Source organism: Stenella coeruleoalba, assembly GCF_951394435.1.
Source record: "Stenella coeruleoalba genome assembly, chromosome: 4".
In the NCBI taxonomy this organism is placed as follows: Eukaryota; Metazoa; Chordata; class Mammalia; order Artiodactyla; family Delphinidae; genus Stenella; species Stenella coeruleoalba.
Genome location: NC_137149.1, coordinates 3,361,123 through 3,376,636, shown reverse-complemented (window position 1 = coordinate 3,376,636; position 15,514 = coordinate 3,361,123). Strand labels below are relative to the sequence as shown.

At 57.4% G+C, this 15,514-nt stretch overlaps 1 protein-coding gene across 4 annotated transcripts in view; it reads right to left on the bottom strand.

Moving 5' to 3' along the window:
* Positions 1-15,514, bottom strand: part of ABLIM2 (actin binding LIM protein family member 2) — a 151,932-nt gene that overhangs the window by 91,963 nt on the left and 44,455 nt on the right. For all 4 annotated transcript variants that reach the window (XM_079920549.1, XM_079920548.1, XM_079920547.1 and 1 more), the window contains exons 3-4: positions 11,074-11,257; positions 5,072-5,187 (exon numbers count right to left, since the gene is read on the bottom strand). In XM_079920549.1, coding sequence (XP_079776675.1) covers positions 5,072-5,187; positions 11,074-11,257 — 300 coding nt within the window. The remainder of the gene's footprint in view (positions 1-5,071; positions 5,188-11,073; positions 11,258-15,514) is intronic.

The following is a 15,514-nucleotide window of genomic DNA, read 5'->3' as shown; positions in this document are numbered from 1 at the left end:
TTTAATATCTACAGAACTGTTGGTCAAACTCTAGATTTCTTAATTTACCACACCATCAAATCCACTGGCAACTTTGGAAAAGACCCGAAGAACAGGCTCAAACCCCAAGGTCCAGGGCTGGGAGGGAAGAGGGGACCTCCCAGCCATCTCAGGATCATGGAGCCCAGCCAGGCTGGCGGCAGAGAAGAGCTCAGTGAACGAACGCCTGAATGCATCGGAGCCAAGAGGAAGCTCCCTCCTCACGTTCAGGAGGCGTCAAGACCCCTCCCCTCCCGGCCCCTCAGTCTGTCCCCAGCAGAGCAGGGCCGACACCGCCTTCCAGTGCTGGATCCGCGCACCTAGCGGGTGACCGCGGGCACACACGGTACGCTCTGTGCCAGCGCCTCTTGACCAGGGCCATTTTGCTGCCGGGGGCTTTGGGCTGTGTCTGGACACAATTCTGGTCCTTCCAACTGGGCGTGGAAGGTGGGGGTTGTGCCCCAGGGGCCCGGAGGCCAGGAATGCTGCTCAAAACCCTCCAGGGCGCAGGTCGGCCCCCACCACAAAGAATCGTCAGGCCCCAAATGTCAACAGCGCTGAAGTCGAGAAAGCCTGCTCAGAGCCTCGGTCCAGGTCTTCGCAGACGGGCAAAGCCAAGGAGCAGCCCGGACCACGCTGGGCCTGGGGGGAGGCGGGGCACGGCAGTGGCTGGAAGCCAGGCTGTCCCCGCCAGCTGTGTGACAGTGACCGAGTCACTTCACGTCTCTGTGCCCACTAAGACAGGGACGCATTTTATGGGGGTAGTAACAGGACTAGCCTCACGCAACTGTCATGAGCTAACAGAGACAGGCGTGTGGTGTGAAGGATGCGTTTGAGGAATGAATAAGCGCACGTGAGCTGAACGCTCGAACTATTACCGCTGTCGTCTCGAGGGGGACACCTCGTGAGGGGCCGATTCCCTGCGGGAAGCCCCCCACTCTGCCTCTTCCTGGATCAGCAGTGTGCCCGCCCCCAGGGCAGGGTCCGAGGCTCCGGGCAAACGTGCCACCTGCCGCCGGGGGGGACGTGCTCCGCACCTCCACACCGCCTCCTTGTCCCCGTAGACTCGGGGTAGAGCCTCACTAATAGCGAGCCGTGAACGTGGAGGCCAGGGCCAGGTGCGAGGACTGTTGTCATGGAAACGGCAATCATCATTTTCTAAACACATCTGGAGCTCAGCATAGCTTCGCAGGGCTTTGCAAGTGACAGGTGAATCTTCTGTGATGAATCCACTCGACAACAGCTGTCAACGCACAGACGTCCTTGAGGGAGTGTGTCCCCACTGCCCGGGGGCAGAAGGGGGGCACACTTTGGCCTGGAAGGGCCAAAGCCTGCCATCCACTCATCCTCGCACCCTGGGCCTGGCTCTGCCATCACAGCCACAGGATGGACCTGGGCCCCTTCCCCAGCATGACCCTTCTAGAACCTTCCAAAAAGTTTCCTTGTTTCCCCTCAAGTGCCCCCTCCTCTAGCAGACGCGGTCACGGGTTCAAAGGCCCGGCTCTGCCACTAACTCGCATGGGACCCAGGACGTGTCAGGGGCCTCTCTGAGCCCCAGCTGTGGCCTCGGGCTGGGAGTGGGGTGCAGGGTCAGACTCCCTCGCCCACTGTCCTCCTCAGATCTAACTGGGAGTGGAGGGGGGTCTGGGTCGAATCTGAGATTGACCTTTGATGGCAAGAAACCGACAGAGTTCTAACTTTAAAATGCCTGAGACGTTACGGGCTTGGCTTGCGATTTCTCTAAGGAGCCCGGGCCAAGCAGGAGGGCCTGCGAGCATCTGCTGGGAGAGATAAAAAAGGTTCAAGTGCATCCCACCCACTGGGCTCTGCACTGAACTGGCGACTCGACCCCCTGACTGCAACGCAGTGGCTGGGGGGCGGGGAGTGGCGGCCAGGAGGGACATTGGTTCCTGGGGGCTACAGCACCCCACAAGGCAGCCACTGCACCCCACAAGGCAGCCCGCATGCCTGCTCCCCCCTTGGGGCCCAGCCCCTCCTCATCTTTCCACGTCACCCCCTCATTTAACCTCAGCCTCGCCACAAGAAAGGCTCACCCCATTTCCAGAGGGGGGACCAGGGCTCTGATCCCGTCACCCACCCCTGATCACGTGGACAGTGCAACCCCACGTGGGCGGAAGACAGAGAGGTTCTGAGGGCCACAGCCCAGGTGGATGCACGTCCGAAGGCCTGAGGACCCGCCCCGCCCACAGGACGGCCCCTCACGGGCACACAGCCAGCAGAGGTCTTGGATGCCAGGGCCCTGCCCCTTCCCTCCTGACTTCGGTGGGCCTCCTGATCCTGGCTCCGAGTGTGACCCCAGGTTCCGGGTGTGACCCCGTCCTGGCTGGGCTGGGCCCCAGCAGGTGGAGTCGAGCCTAAGAACGGGTCACGGGGGCTCCTCAGCTTGGACAGGGCTGCCCCGGTCCAAGGTCCCACATTCCCAGCTCCTGGCTGCTGCCACACCAGGCTGCCCCTCCGGGCCACTGCCCACACCCACTGCTGACCCCACATCCACTCCCAAGGCCCGGAGAGGGGACACAGCGTGCCCAGGGCACCCAGGTGGTGAGTGGCGGGGTCTATTCCTCACAGCCGGGCTCAGAGCTGTGCCCTGATTGGAGTGGCGCTGGGCCTCTCTGAGGGCTGCCCTGTGACTGGCTCCAACCAGCAACCGGTTCAGAGCTGGAGAGTACGGGAGGAGCCTGGAAAAGGGGAGCCTGGATGGGCGCCCAGAGGGCTCTCCGGGAGGAGACCCTCCCCCCAGCGCAGTCGGGGAGGCAGTCCAGGGCAGAAGCAGCATGGAAAGCTCAGGTGCGGTGGAGGAGCTGGCCACCCAGAAGGAGCGGAGCACCCCTCCCCAGGGAAGGCGTGGGCATCCAGCAAGAAGCGCTGATCCTGTTACTAAGCAACAGGCTCAGGCCAATGAGCGGAAGAGGGAAGCTCAGGTCCCTGGGACCAAGCCTGACTTCCACGGGAGCAGCTGGCCACTCTCCGCTTCCCCCAGGGAAGGCGGCCCCCAAAGGTGGCCATCTGCAGCTTTCCACCCTATGCAAGAAGGGCCGCGTCCCTCCCCCAGCTGCCACCACCTGCAGGGCAGACCACGCTGCGCAGGCTCACATTCCTAGCATGCTCCCAACCCACCCCGGCACTGTCTCCCTCAACAGCCATCTATGGCTCCTCGTTGCCTCCAGGATGCAGCTGGAGCTCCCTGGCATGGCTTTGCCGCCTGGTTTCTTCACTTCCATTCCCTGCTCCCACACAGCACCCCACCTTGTCCACTCACATGGGGGTGGCAGTTGGGCCCAGCTCATGCAGTGCCCTTCCCTCAATGCCTACTTAACGAAAACCTGTGTTTTAGGTTTCAGAACAAAGGCCACCTCTTCAGAAAGCCTCTGGTCACAGCAGGGCGGGCTCCCCTGCTTTGGACTTTAAAGGCCTTGGCTCAAACCTCAGTCCCACCCCTCCCTAGCTGGACACTGGGCACCCAGCACTTCTGCTGCTCTCCACCAGGCTCAGGGCACTTATGCTCCTGCAGAAGGAGGGAGGGACTCCTGCCTGGCCAGGCTGCTCTGGGGACAAAAGGAGGTGGGAGCTGGGAAGACAATGCAGACATCCACATAGAAGCCAAGAACTGGTGATGAATGTTTAATGCCTTCCAGGCACAAAAACGGTTCTAAGCTGGGGATTATCACCATGGACTGCGAGAAGGGATAGGTTATAGAAGGGGTGGGTTACAGACCCATCTGGGGGTGAGGGCAGCGTCTGTTCTTTGAAAACACAAATTTGATATTTTAAAATAAATTTCCATTTGGAGAGGGCAGCCTTTCTGCCCATGACATTTAAAAAAATCTCAAAAAAGTCTCAGACAATGAGTCTGTGATTGGGCATATTTCCCTTTTTACTTTGGCTACCAGGAAGCTCTGGACAAACTCTTCAAACTAATCCCCGCCTTTTCAAATTTTGCTGTAGTTTTTGATTACTATTTCAGGCTTAATGATAATAGGGCTGTCTGTTGAAGCAAATTCTCAAAAATGTAATCAATCCAGACCTCAGCTGGAGAGAAAGTTTTGAATGGAGAACTCTCCTAGCAGACCTCAAAGCAACAGCCTCACCAACTGTGACTGCCGTGAGCTTGCCTCCCCAAGGGATGAAGGCTTCGCCTCATTTCCCAGATAAAATTGTTACCAGTCCCTGAAGCCAACACTCGGCTCCTGGGAGGATGTGCAGTCTCCTCTGTACAGACTTTCAGTGTCGCGGACAAGGAAGCGGGAGAGGACAGGAGAGTGAGGAGAGCTGGGGGCTGGCTCTGGAAGTCAATACAAACCCCTCCTCTGTCCCAGGACACGTGGCTCTGGCACTGGGACACCACAGCCACCTTGCACACAGGATGGGCTCTGAACACCCCGTTTCTGCAGTGGGAGCCTGGTGGGAGCAGTCCTGGGGCGCTGGGCTCCCTCCCCGTCCCTGTGTCCCATCTCTGGTCCTGGAAGAGCCACCCACAGGGAAAGGCCAGCGCCTTTCTGCTCCCACCTCGCTCTCTGCCCCACATCCAGAAGCTCCTGACATGCCCCTGCTACTGGTTCGTTTTCACTAACAACCCCCTTCTTCATTCAAGAAGCATGTATTGAGCACCCACTGCATACGCACCCTGGCCCAGCTCCCAGGGGACGGAACAGGTAATCCAAGAGCCCCAGACCACAGGAGCCCAGAGGTCACTGTTCTCCTAGTGGCTCTCCTGAAGGGCTCCCGGATGCTCTGGAAATAACTGTGGGGAGCTGAGTGTGGGTGCTGGAGGGAGAAGGCCAGAAGGAGGCCAGAAGGCTTCCTGGAGGAGGTGGGCTAGAGCCGGGCTGAAAGATGGAGTGGCACAAAGGGGGGAGGGCACAGGCTGAGCAAAGGCTTAGAGGCAGGAGTACCCCAGAGACGCCTGGCCCTGGCTCCCTTCGTTGTGTTCATCCACAGTTATTTGCTTCCACTACTTCTGGTCCCAGTGGTGTCAGGCCCGCCACCCAGCACCGCCAAGCCCCCTCCGCCACGCCGCTCCACGTCCACTTACTCCAGAGGCCCTGGGACAGGGGCACGCTGCTGCCCGCTGACGTGGGCAGGGAGCACTTCTGGCACATGCATTCCTTGCCGTTGAAGGTCACTCGGTCCCCGGGCGGGAAGGGCAACCTGAAATAAGACAGCGCATTACCAGCCAGGACCACCTCCTGGCTCTTCTCCTGGGTGGGGGGAGCCCCATCCTAGACACCACGCCGTCACCTCCCCGGGGACCACAGGCCCAGGACGCTGGGTGTCTGCGTGCAGGCGCTGCCGCTGGGCCAGCTTAGCCTTAGTGTCCTCATCGGCACCGGCAGGTAGAATCGTGGTGCAGTGGGCCAGAGCAGTGGGGGCCGGCCAGTGCTTGCACGTGGCGATCAACTGGGCAGTCTCAGCCGTTGGCCTCCTCCATCCAACCCTGCCTCCTCTGACCGCCCAGCATGCTTTGTCGGTTCAACACTCATGGCAACAGCACCGTTTACTGAGCATCTACTAGGTGCCAGGCCAGGTTCTATGACAGATTCCTTAATGCCTGCCTCATTTATCACCATTAAGATGCTTGCCCAGGTTGGTCTTTGCTTTGTTTTTCTCGATGGGTGAGAAAATTGAAGTTCAGAGAGGACAGTTGACTTTTCCAAGGCCACACAGCTGCTGCCCGTCAGAACCAGACTCAAACCAAGACATGTCTGACTCCAAAGCGCCGTGATTTGCCTCCTGGGTCTCTCAGAAAGCAGTGCCGCTAGGAGCATGCAAGACTGTACGCTGGATTCCGTCTTTAAAGTCTGGCATTTTTTTCATCATGGATTTCTTTTTTGCATTCATTCCAATTTCTGAAGTATCACATTAAAATATCATTTACCTTGATCACTTTTTTGGCCTCCCCTTAAACTCTGCATCCAAAGCAGAGTCCCTAGTCCCAGCCCTGGGGCAAGGGGAAGTTACGGCCCTGGGCTGCCCAAGCGAGGCCGGTGGGGGCAGCAGAGCTGGCCCAGCTGCTTCAGCCCCGGAACTTCCCCTCTGGTGACAGAGGTGGATCGGGTGCCTGCCTCTGGTGAGCTAGGGTCAGGCCACCTCCTGCCACTGGGCCACCTCCTCCCCGAGTTCAGCCTGGCAAGAGAACCTGAGCCCTGCGGGCAGCAGTCTCTGAATTATCTGGACCAGGGCACGCCCCGTCCTCTGGCTTAAGCCTTCGTCGTGTCCCCCCTGCCTCCTTCGGGACTGGACAAGGCCAGGCACAGCCAGGTGCTCGACAGGTCACTGTCAGTGAAAGAATGAGCAAGTACGTGAACACATCAATAACCGAAGGTCCCCCTGGAGGCCTAGCTCAGCCGCCTTCCCCTGCAGGGCCTCCTCTCGGAGCCTGCCTGGGTCACGTCGGCTCCAGTCCGGCCCCGACTCTGCGACCAGAAGAGCTTTCTGACCCATGAGGCTGCCAAGCCTTCCCGTGAAAAAGCCCCGCCAAAGCCCCCCACTTTGTGTGGCTGGCGTTCAGGGCCCTAGGCAGATTCAGCAGGGCCCCAGCCAGCCAGTCTCAGCTCTTAGGGAGCAAGAACCTATAGAAGCTGAGCTGAACCCCGTCCCAAGACTTGCGAGATGGTCCTGCCGCTCTCTGTCCTTCAGCTGCCCGGGCAGCTATCTGACGCCGTGCGCTGCATCCCGCGTGGTTAGTGCTGGGGTCTACCTCTCTCCCGCCTGCTGTCTTGCAGCTGCCTTGGTAATGGGGGGTCTTGGGCCACAGCGGGAGTCCCTTGCCATCCCTGGATGCGCCCGGAGAGAATCTCCGGCTGTGTGACCCAGAGCAAGCTGCTTAACCTCTCCGAGTTCCTGCTTCTCACTTGTAAAACGGGACTGAGGACATCTGTGTCTCAGGCTGTTATTCATCCATCCATGCATCTGACCTACAGCGTGGAAAGCTCTAGTATTATGCCTGGGACCCAGGAGGGGCTGAATGAATGGTAGCTATTATTTTATTAATTCAACTTCATTGAAGTATATGTTGACAAATGTACACACTCATGTAACCAGGACCACAGTCACGGTATGGGACATTTCTGTCCACTGTAAAAAGCCTGCTGTGACCGTCCACACTCATCCCCCCACCCCGGCCCCAGGCGGCTATGATCGGCGTTCTGTGCCATGGATCTGACTTGATCTTCTGGGACTGCATATAAATGGAATCACACGGTACGCAGTCTTTGATGTCTTGTTCTGCTGCGTGTTTTTGAGATTCACTCACACGGCTGCACACGCCACTGGTTTGTTCTTTTTGATTGTCAAATGCTGCTCCTTTGCACGGATGAACTGTTCATGTCCAAGGACATTTGGATTCTTTCCAGTTTGGGACTGTTACAAATAAAGCTGCTAAGAACGTTTGCTGACAAGTCCGTGTGGACGTGTGCTTTTGTCTCTCCTGGGTAAATACCTAGGAGCGGAATTGCTGGGCCACGTGCTAACTGTGTGCCTAACTTCACAAGACACTGCCAAACTGCTTTCTGTAGAGGTTGCACCACTTTGCCTTCCCACCAGAGACCTGTGACAGCTCCTTTCACTCTGTATCCTCACCAACACTTGACACTATCCATCTCCTTACTGTGAGTCATTCTAGAGGACATTGGATGGTATTTCAACGAGTTTTAATTGGAATTCCCCTGATGACTAGTGATGTTAATGTAATCATTTAATTTGTTTATTGGTCATTTACATACATTTTTGTGGCGTATCTGCTAAACTCCTTTGCTCATTTTTAATAGTTTTTTTGGTCTTATTATTGAGTTGTAGAAGTTCTTTATATATTGTAGATAACTGTGTTTCACCAGATATGTACCTTCTATTAAGCTGATGGCTTGCTTTTTCATTTGCTTGACGTCTTTTTTTTTTTTTTGCGGTACGTGGGCCTCTCACGCACAGGCTCAGCGGCCATGGCTCACGGGCCCAGCCGTTCCGCGGCATGTGGGATCTTCCCAGACCGGGGCACGAACCCGTGTCCCCTGCATCGGCAGGCGGACTCTCAACCACTGGGCCACCAGGGAAGCCCTCAGGGAATTTTTTATTTCAGAAATTTCCATTTTCATTTCTATAATTTCCATTTGGTTTCTTTCCATGTCTTCTATAATGTTCCTGCTTATGTTCATGCTTTCCTCTGCATACTTAAATATATTTACATCGGCTGTTTTAAAGTCGTCGTCTGCTAGTTTCACCATTGATCTCATTTCTGGGTCTGTTGCTACTGACTGATGTTTCTTCTGGCCCTGGGTCACGTTTTCCAGCTTCTTCTTATGACCGGTCACATTTGATGGGTGTCGGACATTGTCGATTTTATGTTGTTGAGGGCTGGGTTTTATTCTCTTTCTACAAAGAGTGTTACACTTTACTTTGGCGGGCAGTTAGCTCACTTGCAGACCAGCGTGATCTCTTTGAGGCTTGTTCTTGAACTTCGAGCAGGTTTACGCCTTCACTCTAGGGCGATTTCAGTTCCGCTAATAAGGCATGATGCTTTTGGTGTCCCCACTGCATGCCTGGGTGTTCCACAAGGAATCTCCACCTGGCCAGAACTCGAATGTCTCCCAGCCCTGGGAATGTTTAGCTTACAGCAACCTGGTCATTTTTTGCCCAACCTTGTGAAATTTCCTCTCCGTCTACATGGCTTCGGGTTTAGTCCAAGAGTCAAAGGCACCTCTGTGCAACTCTCCTGAGGTCTCGTTCTGCATAGCTCTCTCCCTTCTGCTATGCTGTTCTGCCTCTCACATCACTGTCTCTTAACTTGGGGGGGATGCCATGCCCTACCTGGTTCCCTTCTTGTCCTCTGGTTCAAGAAACAGCCTCCAGGCAGAAAGCTGGGTGGTCACAGGGGTCCCTTCTTTCGTCTTCCCTCTGTTAGTCCTGAGCTGCCTGTGCCCCAGAATCCCAAAACAGTTGTTTTGTATGTTTTTTCCAGTCTTCTAGTTTTTTATAGTGGGTGGATAAGTCCAGGCCCAGTGACTCCAGCACGACAGGGCTGTCAGATATTATTTTTAAAATATCGGATTACAGAGGTGATCTTTCAAACCCCCTGTGATTATGTCACCCCTTGTCTCTAAGCTACGTTCACAGAAATCAAACATGCAGATTATCCTTGGGGGAACCTTGACCCACGCACGCTGCAATGACACACGGTGACTCTTCCGTTAGAAATGTCCCTTGTCATGGCTCCTTCCTGGCCCAGCACCTCCTCCCACGCCCACCCCCAACAAAAGCTTCCCTTTCCGCCTAGAGCACGTGCCACAACTACAGAAAACAGCGGGAACAACACTCAACAAGGCCCCTTTCAACTGGGTGTGGTGAGACAGACAGAACAGAGAATAAACTCCGGGGGTTTCATTCTTTGTTTTCTAGACAGAACATTCCCCCTGGGAGCAATGTGTCTGGGGCTGTGGTGGGTGGGAGGGAGGGAGGGAGGGGGGAGGCAGGATGCCCACATGGGAGGGCTGCCTGCTGCTGCCCCCGAGCCCCAGAGGTGCAGGGCAGAGAGGGGAGCGGGTGTAGCCTTGCTGCCGGGGCTGAGGACCTCATTCTGTCTCTAGCAGCCATTCAGTGGACACCTGCTCCGTGGCAGGCAGCAGGCGCCGGAGGAGTCAAATCCAGTCCCTGCCCACGTGGTGCTGCCATCAAGCAGCTCTGGGACACGGTGCCACAGAAGGGTTGTCGGGCCCAGGATGCAGGGGAGCCGTGAGGAGGGACAGGGAGGGGACTGCTTTCCCGGAGGGAGGCTGTGGGGAGGCGGCTCTTGCTGCCCTGCTGTGTCCCCAGATGCTGCGCCCGTAGGGTCTGGGCTAACGCAGCTCCAAGTCACCAGAGCCAGCCTGGGGCCTGGCCCACGTAGGCACCTAGAAAAGCCTGGACGAATGAATGAATGAATAAAGGAATGAAGGGACTGGAACAGACTGTGAAGCTCCCCTCAGCCAGGCTGGGAGGCTCAGACTTTCTCGTGGAGGCCATGGGGGTGGGTCGGAGGAGTGACAGGCAGAGGGAAAACAGGGACCCCAGTGTGGAGGCCTTGGCAGGACTCCAGGGAGGTGAGTTCTGGGTCTGAGTAAGGCAGTGGCTGGGCCGATTTCGGAAGTTCATGGGGGGGACCTGGGAAGATGCCCACGCTTGGGGCTCGTGTGCCTGGAGGGTTGGGCGCCTGTGCCCCCTACAGATCAGGGACTTGGGTACAGAGAGGCGGGGTGTGCAGGTGGGATGCGCCAGGACGGTGGAGGAGAGGGGAGCGGCAGTGGGTGGGCACGGAGACGCCAAAGCGTGGACACTGCAGGCACCGACGTGAGAGGAGGCGAGGTGGAGGCTGCGGACAGGAGAGGGGCTGGTGGGCGGGGCCGAGAGGGCACAGGCGGCGGGCGAGCACCTCCCCAGAAGCCATCAGAGGCCTCGTGCTGGCAGTCTCAGAACCCACGGGCCTCTGCATCCCGGAAAGAGGGCTTGATCCTGTGCTGCGGGCAAGGGGTGGGGCCTGCAAGGTGTGCGGCTGGATGAAGGTGTGCCTCAGAGCAGGGCCGGGGTCCACCTGCCATCCCTTGGCTGGGTCCCGCCTCCCTCCCGGCCATATGAGACAATGGGAGGGAGGGAAGGAGGGAGGGAGGGAGGAGGGAGGGAGGGAGGAGGGAGGAGGGAGGAGGGAGCGGGAGGAGGATGGAGGGAGAGAGGAGGGAGGATGGAGGGAGGGAGGAGGGAGGAGGGAGGAGGGAGGAGGGAGGAGGAGGGAGGAGGGAGGGGGAGGAGGGAGGAGGGAGGGGGAGGGAGGAGGGAGGGAGGAGGGAGGAGGAGGGAGGAGGGAGGGAGGGAGGAGGGAGGGAGGAGGGAGGGAGGAGGGAGGGAGGAGGGACGGGAGGAGGGAGGGGAGGGAGGAGGAGGGAGGGGAGGGAGGAGGAGGGAGAGAGGAGGGAGGGAGGAGGGAGGGAGGAGGGAGGGAGGGGTAGGGAGGAGGGGGGAGGGAGGAGGGAGGAGGGAGGGCTGGGGAGGAGCCGTTGCAGGTCCCACACTCACCGGCAGACGGCACACACGAAGCAGTTTGGGTGGTAGGTCTTGCCCAGCGCCGACACCACCTCGCCCTCGATGAACTGATCGCAGCTGAAGCAGCGGGTCCCGTACAGTCTCTGGTAGTCCTGGGTGCAGATGTACTCGCCCTGCCGCACGAAGAAGCCGCCTTGGGCCAGGTCACAGCCGCATTCTGGGGACACACGGGAGGGGCCGAGGTAGCAGGTGACCACCAGCTCCCCAGTCCCGACGGGCTCCATGCGTATCCCTCACTACACACAGGCTTCGGTGCGAACTCAGGGTGGCTCGCTGAACCCTCGGGGGGCCAGGCCCTAAGCACAGACTCCAGCTCCGGCCCCTCAGCCTGGAGACGAGTGGCTTTTCTTGTGGAAGCTTCTAGAAAGGGGCACGGACCCGGGATGAGAAGCAGGCTGTGCTGAGGGGCCAGCCCAGCGCCTCCTCGCCTCCTGAACCCACCAGGGACGCAGTGCTGATGCCCCATGAGCCCCCCCCAACCCCCGCTCCTCCAGGTTGGCTGTTCCCAGCAGGAAAATAACAGATGGGGAGGCGGTTCACACCTGAGCACCTACCGCGTGCTAGGCCCTATTCTGGGGGGGAGGATCCCCTGACCACAGTGAGGCTTCCTGACCCCCCTCCACCCGTCTCCCCCAACATGGACGAGGCCAGACCCCCTGCAAAAGGGAGAGAGGCCGGGCACACTCGCACTGACCCCTCATATACCTCCTGCCCCAGGGAGGACCAGGGGGACGTTGCCAGGCGGAGGATGGAGTGCCTGCCCTCAGGACAGGCCCCAGGGCACATGGGAACCGGGCCTGGTTCCAGAGGGAGCAGCCTTCGCGCCCTCCCTGGGGAGGCCCAGCCTGCCAGCCCGTCAGGGCGGGGTCTTTGTGGGTTGCAGCCCCCTAGCCAGAGCCTTGAAATACCATGTAGCCCATCTTTGAATCAACGCCTAAAAATTTTCATCAAAACTTTAACCGACTGCAGAGGCTGTAGTTTCTGGTGAACTGTAAGGACTGGCATCTTTAAATTAACTCGTAGACCGTGGATGTCGAAGCAAGATCACCGACCTCTGTTTACAAAACCCAGAGACAGGCTCTGAGTAAAAGCAGGCATTTCACCTTGTTCCTCGTTTGCTAGGAAAGCCTATTGCCGTCTCTTTCCCCCACAGAACTGCGTGCACACGTGACGTGTTTCAGAGATGGAAGGCGCCTCTCTGCAACAAAAATCCCTCCGTCTACGTGGAAATTGATTTATTAGGAATTTCTTACGGCCACCAGGCTCTAAATATTTAATAGCTTATTCTGGGTAGTGTTGTTATGGCTGCTACTAGTATAAAGCTATCGAAACAACACATATGTTGTACATTTTGGTAAATTATTATTACGTGGATAGAGGACAAGCTTTCCACAGTGCAGCTCTTGACGACACGGATGGCGGTGGTCGAGGGGAGTTCCTGGTGTCTGATCAAGGGAGCCCCGACTTTTAAACTCCACCTTGTTTGCCGCCCTGGGGGATTGGAAGGCGAGGGCAGCCGAGCAGCCTTCCTCCGCTGCAGGTGGCTTCTCAGGCTGGTCAGTTTGGGAAGAGCAAGCGTGGGAGTCTGAATCTCCAAGGGTCTTGGGGTCCCCGGGGGTCGGGTCTGCTTGGTCTGGTCAGCAGCGCCCTTTCAGCTCATGCACCGGGCAGTGCACACGACCCAGGACCTGGGGGCTCCGGGTGGCTCCGCCAGGTGGGGCCCACTGAGCTCAGCTCCCACCCCACACAGGGCGAGGTGGCGGGCCTCTCCCGGGCGCCCCTGTCCCCTCACCTGGGCCACAGGGCTGCACGCGCTGTTACCCGGTTACAGCCACCAGAGTGGCTGGAAATCCTTCCTTCCACATCGTCAAGGAGCTGTTGGCCCTTTGGACATAAAGCTGAAAGCCCAGACTCCAGGGCTGCCCGGGGGGTGCAGGCTCCACTCGTGCACTGCGCTGTGTGCCCCTGGGCAAGGCCCTGACCTCTCTGGGCCCCCAAGTCCTCATCTGGGCCTACTCAGAGGTGAGAAGGGCAGCACAGAGGCGCATCCTATGCTAGCGTGACATAAGCCCCAAGTCGTGCGGGGCCACCATCCAGGCCATCGTTTTACTGACGTCACTCACCCCAGGAGGCCCGAGGCCGGTGCCCAGCTCCAAATCCTTCTCTCACCCAGCCCGAGAGTGAAAAGTCTTTGTTCAATCTCGCACCACAGGGCTTCCCTGGTGGCGCACTGGTTAAGAGTCCGCCTGCCAATGCAGGGGACACGGGTTCGAGCCCTGATCCGGGAAGATCCCACATGCCGTGGACAACTAAGCCCGTGCACCACAACTACCGAGCCTGCGCTCTAGAGCCCGCAAGCCACAACTTCTGAAGCCCGCGTGCTACAACTACTGAAGCCCATGCGCCACAAATACTGAGCCTGCGCTCTAGATCCCGTGCGCCACAACTACTGAAGCCCGTGCGCCTAGAGCCCGTGCTCCACGACAAGAGAAGCCACCGCAATGAGAAGCCTGCGCACCGCAACGAAGAGTAGCCCCCGCTCAACGCAACTGAAGAAAGCCCGCGTGCAGCAACAAAGACCCAACGCGGCCCAAATAAATACATTTATATAAAAAAAGAAAATCTTGCACCACAGCGTAGGCCAAGCAGATGTACCCCGACTCGGGAGGCACAGGCTCCCTGAGGCCTCTGTAGGGGAATTAGTGCCTTTTTCAGTAACCGCTGCCTGTAACAATTCAGCCCTTGAGTGACGGGCTGGTTCACGGACACCCTTGGCTCTGGTACTAGGCTCATTTTTTTTCTTTTCTTGTTTTAAAGGTTTATTATTTATTTATCTTGTTTACTTTTGGCTGTGTCGGGTCTTAGTTGCGGCACACAGGATCTTCGTTGAGGCGCGCAGGCTTCTCTCTAGTGGCGTGCGAGCTCCAGGGCTCATTTTCTAATCTTCCTAAAGATATGACCGTATTGACTGTTCTTCGAAGGAGAAGAATGTGAAGAGGGATCTAGCGCCCCACTATAACCTGCATCTACATCACGGAGGCACCAGAAGACTGAATTAAAGCCGCTTTCCTGCCCCGAGAGCCGGGCCCGGCCAATGCTACGTCCTCCCTGCCCGGCCCCGGTCATCTCTGCTACTGACCGGATTGTAGCTGGCTGGGTCCACTAAGGTTGGGGCCAGACAGTAAACCCAGACCTCTGCCTGCTAAAAATCAAGAGTCCAAATTTGTTAATAATTTTGAACGTCCTAATCAAGACAATATATTCTCCTCACATTCCATCTGTCTATCCAAGTAGCCGAGACCCAGTGAAGGGCACAAGCAGCTGTGGGTGGCCCAGAGCAGCCCGCCCCCCATCTTTGGCGGTCACTGTGGTCACTTCTGAGAAACGGTCAGGAGGGGGCGGGCCATGGTGGGAAGACAATCTGCACCACTTTCTGGAATACCCTTTGGCATCGACTCAAAGGAATGTGAAAACCGCTCCTACCCTTTGACCCAGTCGTGTCTCTCTGGGACTCTATCCCGAGGAACTGACCGTGAACGTCCACAGAAGCTTTCTTGCATGGTGTTGGCTGCAGCATCACTACAGTATAATGTAGGAAATAAACGCTGGGCTTTAGGGACAGGCAGCCTGGGCATGAATGCTTCCTCCTGTTGCTTCCTGGCTGTGTGACCTGGGGCAAGTTACTTAACCTCTCTGAATCTCAGAGTCCTCATCTGTAACACTCATGGGATGAGGCATAGGAAACTGACTAGCCCAATGCCGGGCTGGAATCGATGTGAATGTTTAAGAGCTGAGGAACGGCTAAGTCTGCTGCAGGCCAGGCATCTGAAGGAATCTGGGTATATACTGAAATTGATGTTGAAGGATGTATGATGGGGAAAGGGCTTACACAGTCCCTTAAAGAGAATACATCGGGACACAGAAGTAAATATACAACAGGACTTCAGATCGAAAAGACTCTTACAAAGGAGAAGATTAGAAGGCTCTCTACCCAAATACGGACGGCAATTCCCCTGGGGTGGTCAGCTCAGGGATGCTCTTGTCCTGGTGTCTGGGAAGAGGAGAGAGTGATTGATGTTAAAACACAAAGCAGCCCGAGAACCCCAGGGCGTTCATGTGAGTTGGAGGGAGCTGGCTCAGGGCAGCGTGGTCACTGCCAGCCCAGGTCCTGACCTAACCTCTGCCTCAGATGCTCCATCTGAAAATAACAGGCCCACGTCACCGGAGATGGCTTCCTGCCGTGACTTTCCACAATTCTGCCATGTGGGCCTGTTCTCATAAACGCCCCTGGAACGCAATCCCTTTGCCCCATTCCCTTGTCACCCCCAGTCGCTAAGACCAGCTCTGGGTGTGTCTCTTCATGGTCCCCATGGGGTTGTGTCCTTGTGGACAACCCCACCTGCTGTTACCAAGT